Below are 20,047 nucleotides of genomic sequence, written 5' to 3'. Positions count from 1 at the left end.
AAGAAACAAAAATTTTGCTGAAGTGAAATGCAAAGATTCTTAATCCTTTTCTAGTTCCAGGTGATCTTTCGTAATCATTTATTTCACATTTAGTTGCTAAGTTACAAACAAGAGTATTTGAGTCTTGAGGTTTATAGACTATTTGAATATTTGTTAAAAGCCAGGTGGGAGAGTAAAAATTATCAGAATAAAAGTTTCTGAGGCTTCTAAAGGAAAATTTATGTAGCCACCTGAATGTGTTAGTTACTTTACCCATAAATAACATTTTAAAAATTGAAATGTATTCTCTATCAGTCAAAAGTCACAATTAATAACCAGTTGAGTAACCAAATACTGCAACTCAGTTAATTCAGAAGCTCTTAGGCTCAAGAATTCCTAGAATGGATTTGAGAGTATTAATGAACTTGAGTGGTATTCCATAGCTCTTTTCTTCCTAATGCAATTTCTTTTGTTGCATTATATGAAAACCGTTAAATGTATACAGCATTACCTGCCAATGCCTCCCAGAGTGTTAATATCTGTTTTAATGACTTGTTTTCTTCCTTTTAGTCTGTAGATGTTGACTGGCCACCTGCACTGGATGACTAGCTTTCAAACTTGGAGACCAAGAGTAGGGTTTTCCTGGCATGATGGAGACGTCCGTGGAGCATACGCTGTAGAAATGGCTGTTTACCCACCATAACGGTGTCTTGGAAACCATTTGGATCATGTTGATCTATATATTTTTTAATTTGTTGTAACATCTCAGGATCTATATATGTGTATATTTTGTGTTAAATTGTTCCAAGGGTGTCTTGTTATTTTTCTCATTCCCTCTCTCACCCCTACAGACCAAACTATAAATAAGGAAACCATTCTCTTTAATTCTTTCATTTAGAGAGGTACATGGGCAGGACACATTCTCTATTAATCTGAGAAGCTATAATTTCTTTTAGCAAGATTTCCCTCCACAAGAGACGAACACCTTTAAAATCATGTTCTTGGCTGGGCGTGGTGGCTTATGCCTGTAATCCCAGCACTTTGGGAGGCCGAGGTGGGAGGATCACTTGAGGACAGGACTTTGAGACTAGCCTGGCAACATAGTGAGACCCCATCTCTTTTTAGAACAAAATTGAAAATAAAGAAAAAAAAAAATCATGTTCTAAATTTTTAAAATTATCTGAATAAAAGTAATATCTAGATTTATGCAGCATAATATCCTAAGATATCACATGCAAATCTTACATCATCAATATTTTTCCAAGTAAACCTCAGCCAAGCTATTACCAATAGAAATACTTTTGAGTGTGACTTGTCACAAACCTTAATGACCTCAAGTTACCATTTTGACAATCTATAATTGTCAATACATTTTTCCTGTGGAGGGAAAGTGAAACCTTAGAAATTGAGGCATAACATGGTAAGAGACTTTCATAAATCTTTTAACTAAAGAGAAACAAGTGCCTTCAATAATTTCAATCCCAGGGCTAAGAATTTGAGATTGCTAAATGTAGGTAAACTGATATTATTTCAGAATACTTCAATATATTATCCAATTACAAATGTATTAATAATAACTTTTCAAGATAGATAGGATGTTGTCTCCATTTTATACATATGGAAACCAAAGAATAGAATTTAAATGACTTATCTAAAATTGCTAGTTACTTCCACATCAAGGACTAGAACTGGAGTTTCTTGTTCTCTCTTATTGAACAATTACTGTGTGAATGAGACCCCTAAGGATGCCATTTAAATTCATGTAATCGTGAGAGTTGATTTTCAGAATTTAGATACCAAATCAAAGGGCTTACCAAAAAATAGACCAAGTATAATTCATACAAACTCATACAATTACCATTTGTCAAAGAGTTAATCATCAGTTGGTATTATGAGAGGAAAAAAATTAAATAAGATAAACCTAAAGAAAGTGATTGGGTCATTAAAAGAAGAGTTTCAGAAGGGAACCTCATGACATTTTCAAACTGAAGTATAATTTCCATCACCTGTTTGAGCATTTGTTAGAATATATGTGACTTGGATAGTACTGGTTTGCTCACTGTTTCCCATCTCTATATTAAACATAAATCATAGATAATAAGATTCACTTTAGATATGAGGAAAATGGTTTAATGGACATGAAGTCAGCCTACTGCTTTACCATGTGTTTCACATGCAAATAACAGCAAATTTATTTCACTGTTTTCAATGCCAGAAAATGAGAAAGAGGTAACAAATAAACTTCTGATAAAAAGGTAAGAAGTTCTGTGTGGTTGTTTCTCAGTTTCTGGGAAATTATACTACAAAAGAGATTTTAAAAATATAGAAGACAGCCCTGTGCATGTTTCTTTCGGCTCGGCTTTGAATCTAGTGGACCTGCAAGATGTAAGAACGAAGAACCTTCTTGGCAAATTGAAACTAGAAGACTTCTATTTCTTAAATTTCTATTCCTGAGATTATGCAAAATTTCAAGTGAAGAGTAAACATTAGCTGTAAATTGTTACTCCAAGTGTTCATATAATTTTGAGACAAAGGTTTTAAAAAAAATTAATGTAGGTTTTTGTTTTAGGCAGAACTAGGAACATTAAGTAATGAGAGAATTATAATTCCCTTTTGCCTATATAAAACTATTTTTAAATTAGTTTTATGATTTTTTTTAAACCTTTGTTTAAATTAGAAGTCTTTTTCGTAGCACTTAGAGAAAGAGCTCCTTGTACTTCTTAGTACTTCTTTATCCCAGATATAGTCTGTGGTTTATTTTAGGAAAACCATCAACTCTGAATACCTGGAAATATCGAGAAATTAAGCTGGTAAAGTGAAAAATTTCCAAGTAAGATAACTGGTTACATTTGCAAGTTATGTGAAGTAAATTTAGAAGTTAAATTTCCATTTTGTAAGAGAAAAACAACTTACTTTGGCAGATCTTTCTTTTGGAGCTAATTATTCTTTGTTTTTTAAGTCCACATAAGAGAATAACCTTTGATGTAACTTTTCTGAGTTTTTAAAAGTGGTACCCCCCTCCTTTTTTTTTTCTGAGACAGGATCTTGCTCTGACGCCCAGGAGTGCAGTGGTGCAGTCATAGGTCACTGTAACCTTGAACTCCTGGGCTCAAGTGATCCTCCTAATTCAGTCTTTGGAGTAGATAGGACTGTCGGCACATGGCATCTCACCCAGGTAATTAAAAAATTTTTTTCTTGTGGAGATGGGATCTTACTATGTTGCCCAGGTTGGTCGTGAACTCCTGGCTTCAAGTAATCCTATTGTCTTGGCCTCCCAAAGTGTTGGGATTATAGGCATGAGCCACCACACTTGGACTAAAAATGGTATCCTTTTTATTATGAAAAAAATATTATTTTCATGACTCTATTTTTCATTTTGAAATAATTTCAAACTTACAGAAAAGTTGCAAGAAATGTACAAAGAACTTTTTCCCTGAACCATTAAGTCAATGTTGCCTCATGATCCCAAAGGCATTAGTGTGTAATTCCTACAAATGAGGACATTCTTTAACTTAACTACAATGCAACCATCAAAATGAGGAGGTTAACACTGATGTATTACTACCTAATCCATAGTCTCCATTCGTTTCACCTGCCAGGATCCTACATAGTCAAGTGCTCACACTTTGCAGAGTTTTTTTTTTTCTTTCAGTCAGAGTCTCACTGTGTGGCCCACTGGAGTGCAGTGACATGATGACAGTCCACTGCAGCCTCGACCTCCTGGGCTCAAGTGATCTTTCCACCTCAGCCTCCCAAGTAGCTGCGACTACAAGCATATGCTACCACACCCGTCTAATTTTTTTTTATTTTTTGTAGAGATGTGGTCTCACTGTGTTGTCTAGGTTGGTCTTAAACCCCTGGCCTCAAACAATCCTCCTGCCTTGGCCTCCCAAAGTGCTGGGATTATAGGTGTAAGCCACCATCCCCAGCTGTTATATCTCTTTAGTCTCCACCAATCTGAAACAGTTTGTCTTTCCTTTGTTTTCATTTTTTACCATTTTTGAAGATTTCAGGTCAGTTATTTTGTAGACTGTTCCTCAGTTTAGGTTTGCCTGATGTTTCCTTATTATTATATTCAGGTTGTACCTTTTTGGCAAGTGTACTATAGAACACTTCTCTTGCATCTTATCAGGAGTCACACAGTTTTGATTTGTTCAGTGACTGATGATTTGACTTTGATCAATTGATTAAAGTATTATCTATTGGCTGGGCTTGGTGGCTCAGTCTGTAATCCCAGCACTTTGGGAGGCTGAGATGAGTGGATTGCCTGAGCCCACCGGTTCAAGACCAGCCTGGGCAACTTGGCGAGACCTCGTCTCTACAATAAATAAAAAATTAGCCAGGCCTGTTAGCCCACGCCTGTAGTTCCAGCTACTTAGAAGGCTGAGGCAGAAGGATCGCAGGAGCCCAGCAGGTCAATGCTGGGGTGGCCATGAGTGTGCCACTGCACTCCAGCCTGGGCAATGGAGTGAAACTCCAACCCCCCCCCCAAAAAAAGAAAAGTATTATCTACCAGGCTGTTCCACTTTTTAGGTGCTATTTTTTTCTCTTTGTGATTAATAAGTATCTTGTAGACAGATCATCAAACTTTCACTCGCTAGTTTTAGCATCCATTAAAGATTTTCATTTGAACCAATTATTACCACAATTATTGCCAAATAGATTTTCTAATTCCATAATTCCTTTTACATTTATTGGCTGGCATTCCACTAAAACAGCTTTCCCTTCTCTCCAGTTTACTTCATTTATTTATATTGCTGTGGACTTGTGACTTATTTTGTTTGATGGGTTGTCATTTGTTGTTAATGATATTTAGTTTGATTTCTAATGGATTTGACCAGTAGGAGCCTCTTCAAGCTGGCTTTGGTGTCCTTTTGACAGACACGGCCCCTTCGTTTTTTGAGCATGTTCTTACTTGCTAATATAAAAAGACATTCCATGCTCATCTTTGTGTTTCCTCTGTACTATCCCTAGAATGGGCTATTTTTCTAAGATTAAGTCTCTTTCACTGGAAAATCGTATTTAGAAACCAAGATCTGGGCACTACATGTGCTCAATGCTATGGTGGCATTGCTGCTCCCAAGTCTGTCATGGAACAGAGTAAGGAACAAATATGAAACACACACCATACCACACATTCACCTATTTCCCTCTGTATCTACATGTACTTAAAGCTATAGGAGTTTGTACCAATATTATATAATATGACATTATTCCAACCTAATTCTAGTTTTCTCTCTTTCCATATTTGTTATTCTCTTCTTTGACAGTAAGAAATGTGCTCCCATTAGCCTCAGTCCTCAAAGATAACCTGTCTCTTTTGCTGCTTCGTTATTCATAGCCCCTCTCCCTATGACATCAGATGGTTTCCTCAGGCTCTACACTGTATTGCCACCCTGAGCCACCACCACTGCCTTTCTGGCAACATCTACCTGTATGGTGCACAGAATGAACAAATGGCCTTTGTCCTGAATTTTTCATGAAGGGAGGGAGACAGGCAGGAAAGAAGTTAGGAAGGCAGAAAATGAAAATCTTTTTTTAATACAAAGGATTGTAAGAACCTATTAGGAGCAATTATATGCCAACAAATTGGATTACCTAGAAGTGGATAAATTCCCAGACAAATACAACCCACCAAGATTGAATCATGAAGAAACAGAAAATTTGAACAGACTAATAGCAAATTAAGTCACCATTAATCTGCGGAGAGACCAGAGTTGAGGTTAGAGAGGATTGCAAGGCACTTTGCTGTCTTCAGTTGAAGTTGAGAGTACAAAAATGCAGAGCAATAAACTTTTAATTGGAAGAGCAAAACCATACTCCATGAAAGCACCATTATCATCACCACCACCAGCAACACCAGCCGCCTTTGCCGCTGCCCAGATCCGCAAATGGGCAACAGGTTGCCAAAATGAAGGCTTGACGGTTGACCTGAAGAATTTTAGGAAACCAGGAGAGAAGACCTTCACCCAATAAGGCCATCTCTTTGTGGGCAAATCTTCCTTCTGACATAACTGAGGAGGAGCTGAGAAAACTATCTGAGAAAAATGGGAAGACAGGTGAAGTCTCCATTCACAGGGATAAAGATTTTTGCTTTATCCACTTGGAAACATGAACCCTGGTGGAGACTGCCAAAGTGGAGTTTTACAGTCCCAAACCTTCCTTAGTATGTGTCCAATGAACTGCTAGAAGAAGACTTTTCTGTTTTTAGTCAGGTGGAGAGGGCTGTAGCTATCGGGGTTGATTGAAGAAAGCTCTTAGGAAAAGTCAGTGTTGAGTTCTCAAGGAAGCCAGCTGCTTGGAAAGCTCTGGAGAGATGCAGTGAAGGTTCCTTCCCACTAACCACATTTCCCTGTCCTGTGACTGTGGAGCCTACAGACCAATTCGATGACAAAGAGGAATTTCCAGAGAGCTGGTTATGAAGAACCAGCAGTTTCACAAGGAGCAAGAGCAGCCACCCAGTTATGCACAGCCTGGCTCCTTTGAGTATGAGTATGCCATGTGCTGAAAGATACTGAGATGTAGAAGGACTGAGCAGCATCAGGACTAAGTGGACCTCAACGTCAAGGAGGCTCATGAGAAACTGGAGAGAGATGGGGACTGCTCACCTCCATCAGCACCAGGTCATGCTAATGAGGCAGGATTTGATGAGATGCCAAGGAGAACTTTGGAGGATGAAAGAGCTGCACAATTGAGAGCTGCAAAAATGAAAACAACTGGAGCTCAGGCAGGAGGAGGAGCAGAGGCACTGTGAGGAAGACATGTGATGGCAATCGGAAGAGATGTTGTAGCAGCAGCGGGAAGGATTGAAGGAACCTTCCCTGATGCAATGGAGCAGGTGGTATTGATGGGCCAGAAGATTATGGGAGGTGCTAGGGCATAAACAACAGAGGCACCATACCCTGCTCCTGTGCCTGCTGGTAGCACACCTCCTCTAGGGCCTGCCATTGTGATGCTGGATGGAACCTTGACCCCACCAACTGGACTGAGGCCAAGATTCTACAATGGAAGGTGTTGGGGCAATTGAAACTCCTCCTGCATTGGACTGTGCAGCTCCTAGAGCTGAATTTGCTCCAAACAAATGTTTCTGATACTAATAAAGTTGCAGTGTGTCTTCTGGTTTCTCAAAGTTTTAAAAAGAAGGGCACTTTTGGACTAGCCAGAATTCTACCCTGGAAAAGTGCTAGGGATTCCTTGTAATACTTAGGCCTACCCTGCCTGTACTACTCTAGGGAGTGTGATGAGGCAGAGGGCAAGGAAGGGGTAGTATTTAACAAGTCAGTTCCATGTGGTATGTTGTGTAACTGATCGATTCTGTGTGGCGCATTCCTGAAGTCTCAGATGTGATTGTTGAGGGCCTGGGGAAACCATGGCAAAAGGGATCCTGTTAGAGCCCCATTCATCTTGATCATCTCATTTGTTTTGTCCATCCTGTTTTATTTTCTTTCTTATCCATACATCCCCCAACCCCAGAGACAGTGTCACATATACCACGAAAACCAAACATACTCCAACGATAATGTTAGCCTCATTATTCCGTTCACTTCCAGGTGAGAATTTAGGAAAACATCCACAGAGGCCACAGACAACATACATATGGTTCTGTTATATCCCATATGTAACCCCTTCATTTCCTAGGGAAGACATTTCTCTCAGAGATTTTCATTTTAGTATGTTTTTTAAAAATCTTGTGTTATCTTGCCTCCATTTTTTTCTTGGGTAAGAACAACTCGGAAAGGCCCTTTTGTGTCTATGATGTTGCTTTTCACAGCTTTTCTTAACAGACCTAGGACAATCTTGCTGAAGTCTGGCAGGAGCTCTTAGCCTTGCCTATCTTAGGTAGTAGTTAGGCACATTTTAAAATTTGTGTACCATTTTTATTTGACTCGGAGATCTTAAATTTGAAATTTTTCTGAAAAATGGAGCAGTAATGCAACATCAATTTATTAAAACGCCTCTTAAGCCTTTTTTTTTGAAAAAAGGAGATTGAATTAGTAATAAAAAGTCTTATCAAAGAAAAGACCAGAACCTGATAGCTATACTGTTGAATGTTATAAAACATTTAAAGAACTTTTTTTTTTTTTTTGAGTTGGAATCTCACTCTGTCACCCAGACTGGAGTGCAGTGGCCGCTCCTGGCCACCGCAGCCTCAACCTGCTGGGCTCCGGTGAACCTTCCGCCTCAGCTTTCCAAGTAGCTGGAAGTACAGGCACGCGCTACCATGCCCGGCTAATTTTTTGATTTATTGTAGAAATGAGGTCTCACCAAGTTGCCCAGGTGGGTCTCGAACCCGCGGGCTCAGGCAATCTACTCACCTCAGCCTCTCAAGGTGTGGGATTACAGGCTGAGTTACTGAGCCCGACTCATTTAAAGAACTAATATCAGTCCTTCTCAAACTCTTCCAAAAAACTGAAGAGAAGGGAATGCTTCCAAATTCATTTTGTGAGGCCAGTATTAACCTGGTATCAAAGCCAGACAAGGACACTATAAAATATGAAAACTACAAGCCAATATCCTTGATGAACACAGATGAAAAAATTCACAACAAAATACTAACAAACCAAATTTAACAGCATATTGAAATGACTATTCACTATGATCAGATGGGATTTATCTCAGGGATTCAAGGATGGTTCAATATATGTAAATCTACAAATGTGACACATCACAATAGCAGAATGAAAGACAAAAACCGTATGATCATCTCAACAGATGCAGAAAAAAACTTTTGACAAAATTCAACACCTTTTTATGATAAATACTCTCAACAAACTAGGTATAGAAGAAATGTATCTCAACACAATAGAAGCCATATTTGACAAACCCAGAGCTAACATCATACTTAAAAATGAAAAAATGAAAACTTTTTTTCTAAGATCAGGAACAAGGGCTCCTGCTCTCACCACTTCTATTCAACATAGTACTCAAAGTCTTAGCCAGTGCAATTAGCAAGAGCAAGAAATAAAAGGCATCTAAATTGGAAAGAAAGAATAGATTGTCCCTGTTGGCAGATGACATGATCTTATATATAGAGAAAACCCTAAAGAATCCATCAAAAAGACTGTTAGAATTAATAAACAAATTCAGTAAAGCTGCAGGATATAAAATCAATATACAACAATCAGCAGTGTTTCTATATAATAACTGTAAACTATCTGAAAAAGAAATCAAGAAAATAATCCCATTTACAATACCTACCAAAAATACTTAGGAATACATTTAACCAAGGAGGTGAAAGATAACTGCATCAAAAACTATAAAACATTGATGCAAGAAACTGAAGACACAAATAACATGGGTAGATATCCCATGTTCATAGACTGAAAGAATTAATATTGTTAAAATATCCATATTACCCAAAGTGATCTACAAATTCAATGCAATCCCTAGCAAAAAACAATCTTAAAATTTGTATGGAACCAGCCTGAATAGCCAAGGCCATCTTAATCTAAAAGAACAAATCATACTACCTGATTTTAAAATGTACTACAAAACCATAGTAATCAAAGCAGCCTGAATAATTTTGGGAAACCAGGAGAGAAGACCTCCACCCAATAAAGCAAAATATAGGCACAAATACCAATGGAACGGAACAGAGAGCCCAGAAATAAATCCATATATTTATTATAATCAGGTAATTTATGACAAAAGGTGTGAAGAACACACAATGGGGAAAGGACAGTTTCTTTAATAAATGGTGTTGGGAAAACTAGACATTCACATGCAGAAGAATTAAGTAGATCCTTATCTCACAAAATATACAAAAATCAACTCAAGGTGACTTCAGTCTAAGACCTAAAACTATAACACTATTAGAATAAAACACAGCCTGTAATCCCGTGCCTTTGGGAGGCTGAGGTGAGTGGATTGCCTGAGCCCGCGGGTTCGAGACCTGCCCGGGCAACTTGGCGAGACTTCATCTGTACAATAAATCAAAAATTAGCTGGGTGTGGTAGCGCGTGCCTGTAATTCCGGCTACTTGGAAGGCTGAGGCGGAAGGATCGCCGGAGCCCAGCAGTTCGAGGCTGTGGTGGCCGGGAGCGGCCACTGCACTCCAGTCTGGGCGACAGAGTGAGACTCCAAAAAAAAGAATAAAACACAGAATTTTCTTCTAACAAATAGCATTGATTTGGGCGATTTTTCTGAATGTGACCCCAAAAGCACAGGCAATAAAAACAAAAATAGGCAAATGGGACTATTTCAAACTAAAAAGCTTCTGCACAGTAAAGGAGATAATAGAGTGAAGAGACAACCTACAGAATAGAAGAAAATATTTTTAAGCCATACATAAGATAAGGGTTAATATATATAAAAAAGAAAAGAAACTTCAACTCAATAGCAAGTAAACAAAGAACTCAATTCGAAAATTGGTGAAGGACCTGAACAGACATTCTCAAAAAAGAAGACATACAGTCTAGTATGCAGCATGGCAGTGGCTGAACCAGTAGCAGGCTACCTCAGGCAGCCCCAGCCAAGGTCTGGTCCCAGGTCCCTAGCAGCAGAGATACGATGGTGCAAAAGCAGATCCAGAAGGAATTAACCAACTTGCAGAGGGATGCTCCTGCCCAGTGTTTCATGGGGCCTGTGGGTGATGGTTGTTACTTTCATGACCAGAATTTATCACCCCAATATCAACAGCAATGGCAGCATCTGCTTCAATATCCTGAGGTCTGTCTCCAGTGCTGACCATTCAAAAGTCCATCTGCTTTCTGCTCTGTGACCCCAACCCTAATGACACTCTGGTGCCAGAGAGAGCAGTACACTAGGCTGGCAAGAGAATGCACAGGGAAATATGCCTAGTAAGTGCCTTGGAGGTTTTACGGGAGAAATTGTCCAAGAAAAGCTAGCCAGGCAGAGAAGTCTTCCCATGAAACTGCTGTTGGTTGAGCCACTTATGGAGCATCATCTGCTCTTCAAACATTGGTCACTCCCTCTCTTCAGCTGCAGTATGTTGGTGTCATTCTCAGTCATTATAGCTTTGACAGCATCATACCTTTGATGCCAAATCAGTAGCCATTGTTGATATGATCTGTAGCTTTCCTGGTTACACTAGAATCTGTCCCTCTGCTCCAGTTCATCTGCTTGCCTTGGAGTGCCAGGCCCTGCATACCTTCCCTGCCTGACCTCAAATGGTGTCGCTGTCTACCATAGTGCCACACAGGGGCATCAACCTGGCCTCACCTCACATACCCTTCACCTTTTAGAATTCAGTGCCATCCTGGGTGCCCAGTGCAGAGTAGGCTTTCCTCACATCCTGCTGCTGCCAAACAATGGTTCCAAGCAGTCTCAGCTTACTCCAGTGGCTCCTGTGAACTGGGAACAGTGTCACTGGGAAGTGAAGGCCTTGTCTTGTGGCTCCAACTAGTCTTCCTCTGCGGTACCACACACTGGCATTACTCCCTTCACATGAAGAAGCAGCAAGTGGAAAATGTCAAGATATAAAGCCCATAACAACCCATGAGAGATGACTGTTTTTAGAAGCAAGAGCAAAATTACAAAACCTAGAGAGATTTGTGTTATGCTTTTCTTTTTTTTTTTTTTGAGTCAGAGTCTCACTCTGTTACCCAGGCTGGAGTACACTGGGACATTCACAGCCACTGTAGCCTTGACCTGCTGGGCTCAGGTGATCCTTCTGCCTCATCCTTCCAAGTGGCCAGGACTACAGGCATGTACCACCATGCTCAGCTAATTTTAAAAAATTTTTATTGTGCAGATGGGGGTCTCACCAGGTTGCCCAGGCTGGTCTCCAACCCCTGGGCTCAGGTAATCCTCGCCTGTCTCTCAAAGTGCTGGAATTAAAGGCATGAAACACCATGCTCGGCAGTGTTATACTTTTCTATATGATGGTTTTTTTCACCACTGTCACCCCTTGATCCTCCCACTAGGAGCCTATGCTAAGTTCAAATGTGGGTCATTCACAAACTAGAACACAAGGAAGGGGAGAAACTCTTTTAAATGTAAATTTAAAATGAGGCCGAGAGTTAGGAAGATGGCAGCCAAGCCAGTTGGACCATGTGAGTCTCGGTGTGAGTGAGTGTATGGAAAATGTTGTGTACATGCTGGTGAGTGAAGGGTGTGTGAGTGGCTGACTGAATGAGGACTAGGGAGCTAGCAACCAGGGTTCTCCTGGTGCAGCAGCTGGTGCCACAGTAGCTGGGCTTGGACCCTAGTGATTCCCAGATGCAGAAACCAAGTGCCATTTTCTTTTTTTTTTAAAATTGACAAGACTTCCCTGAGAAAAAAATGCTGGGAGAGACTATCTGAGTGGAGCTTGTGAGAGGGTGGCCAAGCCCCTGGTGCAACAGCTGATGCTTCAGCATCTCTACTTCGTCCCTGTTGTTTTTTTTTAAAAGGGACATAAGTTTTCCTTTGAAAAAGTGGAGGAGAGAAACTATCGCCCCAGGCTCTCCTTCACCACTGAAGCAGGAGAGGGACTGCTGGCTCCTGGCTTTGCCTCACCACTTTAGCACTTGGCAGGGCTCTGGCAGGGGCTGCAGAAGGAGTACAGAGGCAAGTTCCTATGGAAGAGAGCAAGAGAGGAACCCCATCACCATCTTGAAGGTGGGACAGGAAAGTATTCAGACTTGCTCACCACGGAGCAACAGACCCAGTCTCTGTGACTGGCAGATCAACTACTCAGGGCTTGATCATGGCCCAGAGGGAATAGCCTGAGAGCACAAACTTCAGAGGGACCTGATGAGTGCTGAGTTCCAGGTGCCCCACCCCCTATTCTGATCCAGCTGTGGGACAGAGGGTGTGACCAGAAAAGGATGAGGAAGAACTCGAAAGAGATCAGTGATAAGTCCGGGGCTTGTTGGCAGCCAGCCTTGGAGGCCCATCTGACTGACAGGGTCCTGGTGGGCCAAAGATCCCAGGCCGCAGGGTGAGCCCAGGAAGCTGAGGCCCTTCTGTCTTCCACTTTTGCTGTTTGGTACGGCCGAAGAATTCTGTGCAGTCGGAAGAAGAAAATGGCATGTTTATGCGAAGTACTCAAAGCTAACCTGAGAATGTCATGGTTTATTTTTCCATTTCCCACTATGCTGTTTGGCCTTTTCTAACAAATGCAAGGGTTAAACTCTGAAACACATCAAAAATTCGTTCTTTCACTTGGTTATAAGTTACTAGATATTGCTTAAGTAAAATATGATATAAGTATATTCACTCCTTATTTGGTTTAGGATTATGCAGTTTAGTGTTTAGACATAAGGTTTTTTAGAAGCACAAGTTTATAGTAAATTCATTATGAATTCATTATAAGTTCTAACACTTATCTAGGAGTTATGTAGGTGATTTATAACACTGTTTTCACAGACTTAGGATAAAGATTAATCATTAAGGTTTTTAATTCTATAGTTAAAATTTTAAGTAAACGTTTATAGAGTGGGTTTTCACTGAATTCATAATATATTAATTAGATACTTTTATGATAAATGAACTAAATACAGAAAGCAACTTTGGGGGCCTGGAAAACATCATTAAAAGCTTCTTTTGAGTTTTCTTTAGAAATAAACACTGCAGCATAAGAGAAAAGTAATGAAGACACCTGGACAAGAGAGGTGATTACGAAGCTTTGAAGGTCATAGAAGCCCAAAAGAGAAAAACTCCTACTACATGAAAAACTGTGCACCTGGAAACTTTCTTGAAGCACCTCAAGGACTGTAATTTGGGACTGTTTTGAAGAGGGTTGTTGGTAGTGCTATTCTAGACATTATAATTGTTTTATCCATGTAGTAATCATAATTGGTAAATGCAATACCATACAAGTTTATATAATCAATATACATATGTATGAGGGTTGACAAAAATTATTAGGCTCTGGTTATGTTTAACAAGGTTTTTACTTTGAGTCATTAATTGTTTTAATGCTATAGTTTAGTGTTTTATAGTTACTTTGAAGATTGTTTTAAGTTCTTAAGTTTAAGTTCACACAATGATAAAATTGGTGCCTTAAAGATAATAATAATTGCTCAAATGCCTATCTTAAGACAAAGATGTTTTCCAGGAGGTTGCCAAGCATAAGGGAAAACAGCCAAATCACCATTATCCTAAACTTAAAAGCTCATTAGCAATTATGCAACCATAATAATTTTAGTTGTGTTAGTTTTATTTCATTATGTTTAGTTCACTTTATATGTTTATTCAGAGTAAAGATTAGTGTATATATTTTCACAGTAAGTCACTTTCATAGTTATTCTTTAAATGCTAGCCACTGTTGTTTGGTCAAGTTAATGGGCTTCATATTCCTACTATCACTAGGTACAATCTATAGTTTGGTTTTAGTGATTTTAAGGCTGTTTTTTATTTTTATTTTATTTTTATTTTTATTTTTTTTTGAGTTGGAGTCTCATTCTGTCGCTCACACTGGAGTGCAGTGGCCGCTCCCGGCCACCGCAGCATTGACCTGCTGGCCTTCCAAGTAGCTGGAATTACAGGCATGCGCTGCCTCAGCCTTCCAAGTAGCTGGAATTACAGGCATGCGCTACCATGCCTGGCTGATTTTTTGATTTATTGTAGAGATGAGGTCTCGCTGCCCAGGCGGGTCTCAAACCCGCGGGCTCAGGCAATCCACTCACCTCAGCCTCCCAAAGGCGCGGGATTACAGGCTGAGCCACCGAGCCTGGATTAAGGCTATTTTTTAATTAGACAAGTGATGTGGAACCGAAATCAAAGTAAACCTTGTATGCATTGTTTAGTTTAAGTGAAATTCCTTTTAAACTTATCTCAAGACTCATTAACTGAAAGTAGATAGTGTTCTTGACTTGTTCATTTCTTCTAAGACTGCTAGATGGTGGTAATTTTTAAAGGATATGTACGTGAAGGAATTTTCTTTGTCTTGCCCCTTTATGAATAATATAAAAGTTTTCTGTTAACTAATAAAGGATGTTACCTGTTCAGCAAGCAGGTGTCTGAGTATATTATTTTCGTCTTTCACCTATCTGTCTCTCCTTCAGGAAACCTCATGACCCGGCAGGGGCTGGACCCCTGCAGGGGCTGACCCAAACCCCTCCTCCTCAGCAATCCTCTGAATGTCAGACCCACATAGCTGAGGCATGACTGAGAGGGACAAACCCAGGCGGAGCCTGGACATCAGTCACAATAGGAGAACTCCATGCCAGGATAGGCCAGGCTGGGACAGCCCCTGGTGAGAGTACATACCTGGGAAAAAGACAATCCTGGATCTCCCCACTAGAGGAGATCTCCCTGACCATACAAGAGTGGGAGGGGAGGACTGCAGCCCCACTATCCTACATTGCCCCTCTTCCTTCCCTGCTTTGTTCCCTGAGGAGAGAGTGAAAGAGGTGGCTCTGCAGGAGAGACCTGATTAGAGAAACAATTACAGAGCCTGCAACAAGAAGGCAGGTTTTTTTTTATTTTCAATCATTTTTTAATTTAAAACTTATTTTTGACTGTTAGTTCATCTATTTTTTAAAAATATTTTTCCTTTGTGCATGAATATGTATGTGAGGACTTGATCTATATCCCCCCCAATTTTTTTTCTTTTCTTTTTCTGTTTCTTTCTTCTTTTATTTGCCGTTTTCTGTTTTTGCGTGTATGTGAATGATTGAGTGTTCATCTTTCGATTTTGTTGTTGCTGGTGGTGTTTGCTCTTTTGTTTTTCTGGGTTTTTTTTATATTCATTTTTTATAGTTTAAGGTGTGTGCCAATATATTTGTGATGGTTCAACCTGAATCTCTTTTTTAAAAAAATTTTCCTCTGGTCTTTCTGTTTTTCTTCTCTATGTACTTTGTGCTAGGCATGTGTGTATATATTTAGTTTTCTTTTTTTGTTGTTTGTTTTGCTTCACTTTGTTGTTATTCCAGTTTGGTTTGGGGTGTGTGTGTATTGATTTTGCATTGGTTTCTGTTTTGCATCATCATACAGAGTAGTGGTGGGTCTCATAGAACACATATCACAATAAGTGAACATTTAAATTTGCAAGTAGTTTCTGAGTCCTAGTGCCCCGTCCCCTACTTTATTTGAACTTCAAAAACTACAAGAGACAGCAAAGCTTCCCATCCACTGTCCTATTTCCAAGTAGAATAAATCCAGAGCCTGGATCAGGGAAGAATAGAGGACTGAGCAAACATCAGAAGGGAAAGCCTCTCCCACTGACACTGAATAACAGAACCAAAGAGAAAAACAAGAGCCCTGTCACAAATGAGGAAAAAACCAAAGGAAGGCCTCAGGCAATTTCAAGTGCAACAAAGACAAAACTCCTGAAAAATCAGACCTTGGTGCCCAAACAATAGAAGTCATCAATGACTATCCCCAGAACACAACAGGGATTAGGGAATAGATGGAAAGAGTGAAAAGACTCTAGAAAGACAAGATGAAACACTGAAAGAACTTGTAACAGAGATTTTGGCAATAAAAAATTTCATCCAGGAAATAAATAACAAGATGACAAGCGTGGAAAGCAGAATTAATCTAGCTGAAGAAAAAAAATCTCAGAACTTGAAGACCAGAACTTGGAATTAACTCGATCTGTAAAAAGCATAGAAAGAAGACTCAGAAAGAAAGAACAAAGCCTACAAGAGATGTGCAATTATATCAAGATGCCGAACCTATGCCTGATTGGTATCCCAGAAGAAGAAAGGGAAATGGAGAACAACTTGGAGCAAGTATTCCAGGAAGTAATCCAAGAAAACTTTTCCCATCTCACCAGAGATGTGACCAGCCAAGCACAATAGATACAGAGAACCCCCACAAGACATCAAATGAGAAGACTAACCCCTAGACACATAGTAATTTGCCTACACAAAGTAGGCACAAAAGAAAAAATCCTAAAGGCAACAAGAGAGAAAGGTCAGACAACCTACCAAGGAAAACCAATCAGAATGGCAGCAGACCTATTGGCAGAAACACTATAAGCAATAGGGACTGGAGTCCTATATTCAAAGTTCTCAAAGAAAAACAATTTCAATCAAGAATTTTCTACCCAGCCAAGTTCAGCTTCAACAGTGATGGAGAATTAAAAATCCTTCCCAGACATCCAGTCCCTAAGAGATTATGTAGCTTCCAGATCAGTTCTACAGGAGACATTAAAAAAGGTGTTAAGCATAGAAGAAAGAAAAAAAAAAAAAGAATGATCACACATTTCTCAAGAGAACAGTAGAGCACAGAATCAACAGAGAATACAGCACAATAAGAAACTTGAAAACACACACATATATTCACCCCAAAGCCAAAAGAAAACAAGCAAACAAAGAAAAAACTTTATAAGAACCTCATGACAGGAGAAACAATCACAATTCAATAATCAACTTGAATGTGAATGGACCAAATGCACCACTGAAAAGACACAGAGTGGCAAACTGGAAAAGAAACCATGACCCAATTATTTGCTGCATCCAGGAGACTCATTTCACCAAAAGAGATGCACTCAAACTCAAAGTTAAAGGATGGAAAATGAGTTTCCAGGCAAATAGTTCACAAAAGAAGGCAGTTGCAATCTTAATATCAGACAAAACAACCTTTAAGTTATCAAAAATTGAAAAAGATGCAAAAGGACACTATGTAATGATAAAAGATTTAATCCATCAACAAGAAATATCCATCCTAAACATAAATGCACCCAACACAGAGCACCAGCATTTATAAAGCAACTACTAAATAACCTAAAAAAAGATATTGACTCTAACACTATTATAGCAGGGGACTTCAATACCCTACTGACAGCCCTAGATAGATCATTGAGGCAAAAAAATCAACAAGGAGATCCAGAAGCTAAACTTGACACTCAACCAAATGGACTTAATTGATACCTACAGATTATCCCCCCAACAACCACAGAATATACATTCTGCTCATCAACACATGGAACATACTCCAAGATCAATCACATCCTTGGCCATAAATCAAGCATAAACAAATTCCCTAAGGTTGAAATCTTACCATGCACATTCTCAGACCACAGTGGGATAAAAATAAATATGAACACCAACAACATTTCCCCAAAGCCCACAAAGACATGGACACTAAACAGTATGATGCTGAACAACTACTGAGTCAACACTGAAATCAAAGTAGAAAATAAAAGATTCCTAGAAACAAATGAAAATGAAGAAACATCTTACCAAAACATCTGGGATGCCATGAAATCAGTTCTAAGAGAGGAATTTATAACTCTATGAGCATACATCAAGAAAACGGAAAGATCACAAGTGGAGAGCCTAACAAATCACCTAAGGGAGCTGGAAAGAGAAGACCACCAAAACTCTAACTTTAGCAGAAGAATCCAAATCACCAAAATAAGAGCCCAAATAAGGGACATAAGAGCCCAAATAAGGGACATAGAAGACAAAAATATAGAAAATATCAACAAAACAAAAAGCTTGTTCTTTGAAAGAATTAACAAGACCGATGGACCCCTAGCCAGAATGATCAAGAAAAAGAGAGTAAAAGCCCAAATAAACACAATCAGAAAGACAAAAGATCAAATCACAACTGACCCTGAATAAACACAAAAGATTATCAGAGATTACTGTGTACACCTGTATGGAAACAAACTTGATAACCTAAATTAAATGGAGGTCTTTCTGACATCACACAACCTCTCCAGGTGTAAACAAGAAGACATTGAGACACTAAATAGACCAATAACAACCCAGGAAATTGACTGTGTCATAAGAAAACTACTACTACAAAAAAGCCTGGACCGGATGGCTTTCCAGCAGAATTCTACAAAACGTACAAGGAGGAGGTGATACCAATCCTATTGAAAGTGTTCCAGGCAATTGAGAAAGATGGAATTCTCCCCAAATCATTTTATGAAGCTAACATTACACTGATACCCAAACCAGGTAAAGATTCAACAAAAGAGAGAACTATAGGCCAATATCCCTTAAGAACATAGATGCAAAAATCCTCAACAAGATTCTAGCAAATCGAATCCAAAAACACATCTCAAAAATCATCTACCATGACCAAGTAGGCTTCATCCCCAAGATGCAGGGCTGGTTCAACGTTCACAAGACCGTAAATGTAATTAAATACATCAACAGATGTAAAAACGAGAACCACGCGATTATCTCATTAGATGCAGAAAAGGTTTTTGATAAAATCCAGCATCCCTTCTTGATAAAAACCCTCAAACACCTAGGTATAGAAGGAACATACCTCAAAACAGTAAGTGCCATCCAAGATAAACCCACAGCTAACATATTGCTAAATGGACAGAAATTGGAAACATTTTCCCTGAAAACTGGAACAAGACAAGGCTGCTCACTTTCACCCCTCTTGTTCAACATTGTGTTGGAGGTCCTAGCTCAGGTAATTAGACAAGAGAAGGAAATTTGGGGTATCCAAGTAGGAAAAGAGGAAGTCAAGTTATCCCTTTTTGCTGATGATATTATTCTATACCTTGAAAATCCAAGATAATCTGTCAAAAACCTGTTTGCACTGATAAAGGACTTGGGCAAAGTCTCAGGGTACAAAATAAATGTGCAAAAGACAGCTGCATTCCTATACACCAACAACAAGCAGGCAGAGACCCAAATTAGAAGCACAATCCCATTCACAATAGACAAAAAAAAAAAAAAAAAAAAAAAAGAAATACCTCAGCATCTTCCTAACCAGAGAAGTGAAAGACCTTTACAATGAGAACTATAAAACGCTGCTCAAAGAAATCCAAGAAGACACAGACAAATGGAAAAATATTCCATGCTCATGGATAGGAAGATTCAACATTGTTAAAATGTCTATCCTACCAAAGGCATTCTACAGATTCAATGCAATACCCATTAAGTTACCAACATCATTCTTCTCAGACGTGGAAATGACAATACAGAAATACATATGGAAACATAAATGAACACAAATAGCCAAAACAATCCTTAGCAAAAGAAACAAAGCAGGAGGTATCACACTTCCAGACTTCAAATTTTATTATAAGGCTATAGTAATCAAAACAACCTGGTCTTGATATAAGAACAGGCACATAGACCAATGGAACAGGATAGAGATCCAGAAGCAAAGCCTCAATTCCTCAACCAACTCATGTTTGACAAAGCCTCCAACAACAACCACTGGGGAGAAGAGAACCTATTCAGTAAATGGTGCTGGGAAA

At 39.3% G+C, this 20,047-nt stretch overlaps 1 protein-coding gene and 1 pseudogene across 2 annotated transcripts in view; both read left to right on the top strand.

Moving 5' to 3' along the window:
• Positions 1-1,025, top strand: part of PUS10 (pseudouridylate synthase 10) — an 87,702-nt gene extending 86,677 nt beyond the window's left edge. For both annotated transcript variants that reach the window (XM_008071965.2, XM_008071964.2), the window contains exon 18: positions 550-1,025. In XM_008071965.2, the coding sequence (XP_008070156.1) occupies positions 550-588 (39 nt within the window). In that variant the 3' untranslated portion in view covers positions 589-1,025. The remainder of the gene's footprint in view (positions 1-549) is intronic.
• Positions 1,026-2,187: 1,162 nt separating this feature from the next.
• LOC103274524 lies at positions 2,188-7,070 on the top strand (annotated as a pseudogene).
• Positions 7,071-20,047: the final 12,977 nt, after the last annotated feature.

Source organism: Carlito syrichta, unplaced genomic scaffold (assembly GCF_000164805.1).
Source record: "Carlito syrichta isolate Samal-C Ts95f unplaced genomic scaffold, Tarsius_syrichta-2.0.1 Scaffold314795, whole genome shotgun sequence".
Classification (NCBI taxonomy): Eukaryota; Metazoa; Chordata; class Mammalia; order Primates; family Tarsiidae; genus Carlito; species Carlito syrichta.
Note: the sequence above shows the minus strand (reverse complement) of the source record. Positions and strands in the feature narration are given on the sequence as shown.